The sequence below is a fragment of the Myotis davidii genome, unplaced genomic scaffold (genome assembly GCF_000327345.1).
Source record: "Myotis davidii unplaced genomic scaffold, ASM32734v1 scaffold993, whole genome shotgun sequence".
Classification (NCBI taxonomy): domain Eukaryota; kingdom Metazoa; phylum Chordata; class Mammalia; order Chiroptera; family Vespertilionidae; genus Myotis; species Myotis davidii.
The window spans coordinates 933026-938155 of record NW_006285483.1 but is presented as its reverse complement, the minus strand read 5'-3'; the positions used below and the strand labels follow the sequence as shown (position 1 = coordinate 938155).

At 61.1% G+C, this 5130-nt stretch overlaps 1 protein-coding gene across 1 annotated transcript in view; it reads right to left on the bottom strand.

Moving 5' to 3' along the window:
• The window catches only part of LHX1 (LIM homeobox 1), a 9128-nt gene extending 3998 nt beyond the window's left edge, over positions 1-5130 (bottom strand). The window contains 6 exon segments of the mRNA XM_015559057.1: positions 1-143; positions 470-489; positions 492-580; positions 1914-2191; positions 2290-2516; positions 4363-5130. Of these exon segments, the coding sequence (XP_015414543.1) occupies positions 1-143; positions 470-489; positions 492-580; positions 1914-2191; positions 2290-2516; positions 4363-4532 (927 nt within the window). The 5' untranslated portion in view covers positions 4533-5130.

The following is a 5130-nucleotide window of genomic DNA, read 5'->3' as shown; positions in this document are numbered from 1 at the left end:
CTCCTGGCCGCCCAGGGGCGTCCCGGACGGCCCGGACGATGGCACGAAAGGTAGGTCCACGGGTGTCTGAGCCTGCGAGGACGGGGGGCCTTGCGGGAAGAAGTCGTAGTTGCCTCCGGGCCCGTAGTACTCGCTCTGGTAATCTGCGGAGCAGGGGGAGGAGGAGGTCAGGGCGGGGCCCCGGGGTGGGGTGGGATAAAGGGCAGGGAGGCACCCTAGCTAGCCGGCTGGGGGCTCCCTTCCAGGCTGGGAGCTGGGAGGAGGCTGGGTGCACACACTGGACCTGCTGGCTAACTGCCCACCCGCCTCATTCAGACTCGGGGATTCCACCGCCCCCTTCATTTAATGCCCAGCCTCCCCGATCTCTCCTCTGATCTGCAGCCTGAGAGAAGCGCCTCCCTAGCTGCCACCCGCTTCCAACGAAGCCAACCCGGGCCTAGCCGAGCCCTGCCCGGGGCAGCGCACCCACCTCCGTAGAAGGAGAAGGGCTCGGACTGCGGAAGAAGGCGTGGCGCCGGGCGCCCAGCGCGCTCAGCTGCTTCATCCTCCGTTCCTTGGAGCGTCGGTTCTGGAACCAGACCTGAAGCACACACGCCATGGGGTGAAGCCACAAAACCCCACTCCCCATTTCCGGTTAGCCGCCCCGCCGGCCCCTCACACTCCACAGCCTAGCTCTCAGAGCTCCGTGTGTGTGTGTGTGTGTGTGTGTGTGTACACGTGCGTGTTGTGTATGGTGTTGGGGGTGGGGTCCTCTGAGCAGGGCAGCGCTGGGCGGCCCCTGAGCCAACGGTGAACAGGATTCCCGCCTGGAGGACCTGGGCAAGCTGCCCTGCCCAACGTGAGGCAGTTGGAGTTGTTTCTAAGTCACAATGTCATAGTTACAGCTTCTCCGGGGCTGTGCACACATAGACACTCAGCCTCCCCAAGTAGTGTCAGACACACAGTTTTCCTCTATGGTCCCTGGCAGCTCCCTCCTCCACATGATAGCAGACAGAGAACTAAACAGCCTCCTGTTGACACTCAATCTCCCAACGACAGTGACACCAAATCGCACAATATCCTTTCCACACCCACGCACAATCTTCCACTGCCAAAGATAGTTATCCGCAGCCGCTCACTCACAGTGACACAGACATGCAGCCTACCAGCCACGTGCGTGCACTTTGGCACAACCTCCCAGAGGCTGGATCCCCCCTGGGCAGCTTGCATACGTGTGTGCACCCTCAGCCTCCCAGGCCCATCCAGGCACACCCTGGAAGAGCATCCAGGCACATGAACGGGACAACTGAACTTGGGCCAGAGCCTCCACTCCACCCGAAGCACGTGCAGTCTCAGATGCTTACAACACCAGCACAGCTGCCCAGATGGCCACCTCCCTCTCCATCCTACCTGGGCCCATGAGGTAGGGCTGACTCCCCGGAGACTGACCACCTCACCTTCTAACCAGGATGTCCCACTCTCTCCAGAGGGGAAGCCTCTGCTCTGGGACTTGTCTAACTACGGCAAGAGACCCACAAAGTTGGGGTTAGGGATGTAGAGGGAGATCTCCTTGTGCAGAAGCCAGAGGAACCATTAAGTTCCACATGCACAGTGACCTCTGGGCTCCTTCGGAACAGGGGTAAGTGGCGCAGAGAAAAAGCGTCCCAACTCTCACCGAGTGTCCCACCATGTCCCTTCCCCCAGCCTCCTTTGGAGCTCCCTAGTTCCCTTTCCCTCCCCCCTGGGCCACCAGGATCACCAGGAAGAGGAGGAGACCTAGGGGTTTCTAGTCGTTCTAAACATTGGGCAGAGCTTCAAATGTCCAAAGGGGTAACGGTGTGTCTGGGCTTCTCCTCACCCTAAGGCCGGCCTCCGCTGCTGCGAGGTGGCCTGGAGGAGTCCTGTGGGTCTGTGGGAACCGAGTGGACCCTGACCTGAATGACGCGCATGTTGAGGCCCGTCTCCTGAGCCAGCTGCTCTCGGATGTGGCGCGTGGGCTTGGGCGTCGCGGCAAAGGCAGCCTTCAGCGTCTCCAGCTGCTTGGCTTTGATGGTGGTGCGTGGCCCTCGCCGCTTGGCGCCCAGGTTCTGGTCGTCATTCTCATTGCTGCCCCCTTCCTTGTCCGACACGTTGGCGCTCTCCGAGTCCTTGGCGTCGTCCTGCGACGGGTCTTGGGAGTCCGGAGACAAACTGGGGTCACTGCCCGTGGTGGCTGGAGAAAAGGGAGGGACAGGTGTGAGCAGCGGCCTTGGCTGACCTTCCTCGCCCAGGACCTGCCCGCCCCAGGTTCGCGGGGAATTGGGGCCTCACCCGAGTGCAGGCTGTTCTCTTTGGCGACGCTGCTGTTGCTTAGGTAATCCTCTTTGCAGACGAATTTGTTCTCGTCGATGATGTAAAGCTCCTCGCCGGTGGAGAGCTGCTTGTTACACATCATGCAGGTGAAGCAGTTGAGGTGAAACACTTTGCTCCGCGCTCTCCGCACCAGGTCGCTAGGGGAGATGCCCTGCGCGCAGCCTGCGCATTTTGTACCGAAACACCTGCAAGAGGGGGGTGGGGGGGAAAGGGGCAGAGAACACAGAAGCAGGGGAAAGACAAGGAGAAATAAATAAGTGGAAAATGGAGGAAGGCGAAAAAGAAGGGGGAAATGAAAAAAAGAGAGACAGCAAAAAAGTAAGAAAGGCAGAATGCCGATCAAGTAGGCAAGAAAGCAGAAGAGAGCGCGGGCACCACGAAAAGTCCGGGAGGAGATCCATTTCGTTAGAGTGAGAGCGCAGAGCCCAAACCGCCCCCACTCCTAGCCTCATGCCCGATGTGTCCACGAGGAAAAAAGCGCTGCCCGAGAGAGAAGGCGGCAAGGCGGAGAAGGGTAGGGGGAGGGAGGCACTTATTTTCCGATTAGATTCAGAAAACAAATTCTAATTAGAGCGCCTTATAAACGCCACCCTAGCGCCGCTTTTCTTCTAGCGCCCTTTCTCCTTCACCGCCAAAGGACCCGCGCACTGGCGGGGGGAGGGGGGTGAAGGGGTTGGCGAGGTCCAGTCCCGCTGCAGGTGAACAAACAGCCCGGGAGAGCCCAGACGGCCGCAGCTGGACCGCAGCCACGTTCAAGCCCAAAGACAGGCAGGTTGGCGCAAGCTAGAGCCCCGGCTTGGCTTTAGACACCGGGACGCGCTTTGCGGGAGGGCCAGGCCTCTGGGGCCCACTGGCACGGTGCGCGGCTCCCCGGCTGGGTTCCAGCCAGCGCCAGGGAAAGCGGGCATGACCTGCCGAGGCTCAGAGCTTCAGCCTGGGCTTCTTCTGGCAATACCAGCCTGCACCGGACTTTGCTGCACAGTCTCCCGTAACCGGAGCCACGCGTCCTGGGGTGGCATTGGGGACAGGTGGCTTGAACTCCCACCCACCCCCCTCTCCCAGTTTGATCTGTCACTACAGACACCGAAGAAAATAGAGACCTAGTCAGCCCTAGTCAGGAAACTGGGAGGTTCCCAGCACCGCCCGGGGAATGACAATTCGAATTCGCTCCAGTTCTCTGTTGCCTTGTGCGTTTGCCAAACAGTGAATTTCAGAGACTATGATTAAAATGCTAAATGGAGGGGTGTCGGGAGAATTCGTGGCTTTCCCCCCAAGTTTCCGCAAGGAGGTGGCGGGGTGATGGGCAGTGCTTGGGAGAGCGGCTCCTCCGCCCCAGAGCCAAAGTCCGCGTAGGGCGGAGGCCAAACCTCCCGCCAACCCCAGGCAGCGGGGTGAGCAGGGGAAACGATCTTCAGGGAGGCGGCAGCCTCTGGGCGTTTCACAGTGGCGGAGAGGCAGTTTGCCGAGGCCAGCGCCGGGAGGCTGGTCGGGAACGCCCCGGGATGTGTAGGATAGGGGCTATTTCCTGCCGCTGCCTGGGCAAGTGGCTGTGACACCCCGTGCAAAAAGCTCCGCGGTTCCCGCCAAGACCTCTTGGAGACCTCGAGCCGCGGCGGCGTAGAGCTAGACCGGGCTTCAAGGCTCAGCCCGGAGGGCAAGCAACTCCGGAGGCCGGGAGAATGCAGCTGCTGGAGAGCTCCGCGCACTGGGAAGGAGAGCAGCCAGGGCTACCACGTCCGAGGCCGCGCTGCCTTCCTCCAAGCTCGGAGGGGCTTCTGGGCCGAGGCGGGCTCAGACCCTTTTTTTCCTGGGCACGTGCAGCTAAGCCGCGACCCACAATTTCCAGGATGCAAGCAGGGACGCGTCCCGGGAGCCCAGCGCGCTAGCTGGCGAAGAGGCGGGCGCCTGCGGGACTTGGCTGCCCTCTCCAAAGGCAGTCCCCTAACGCAGCCACGCTGACCTCTGATCCGTGGCTGGCCCCGAAGGGCCCGCGGGAAGGGAGCGGCAGAGGCCCGCGAGGAAAGTACTCACCGGAAGAAGTCGTTCTTGCAGTAGAGCTTGCCTTCCCGGGAGAAGCACTTCTCGGTCAGGTTGCATTTACATTCACAGCACTGGACGCACTTGACGTGCCAGGCCCTGTCCAGCACGTTCAAGAGGAAGCGGTCCAGGATGGGCCTTTTGCAGCCGGCACAGTGCACCATGGTCTTTGGTTTAGTCGGGTGAGGCCCGGAGAGAGAAGAGCAGGTAGAGCAGAAGGGTGGACTCCCGAAAGGAGCTCCCCAGCTCCTCCAAAAAGAGGAGACACACACGGCGGTGCCAGCCGAAATCCGCACCAGGAAATCAAAAGGGGGGGGAGGGACGAGGCAAAACGGGGCGCCCCGGTGGTGTGCAGCCTGGGCGTCCCAAGGCCCCGGGTCCAGCAGCGCCACCACCGCTCCTGGGGTGAGGAAAAGAGTCTCCGGCGGGTGCGAAAGCGACTCTTCTGCCCAGAACCCGCGGAGAAGTGAAGGTCACCGAGACGGTGAGGGTAACGAATTAAATAAATAAAACGGGGAAGCAAGAGGGCGACGCACGCGACGAGCTATTTGCAGGGAGTTCTCACGGGCTTGAGGTAGAGCTGTCAGAAGTCAAGGTGCATCTGCTTTTGTCGGGCTGCGAGGGCGGGTTGTGTGTGTGCCCGGCTGCCCGCCACCGGGACTTCCCCTCCTCTTTTTATAAAAGAAAAGAACAAAACGAGTAGAGAAGCTTTGGATCCTAAACTGCAGGCATGGCACAGCGGGGTCGGGACGTGCTGGGCGC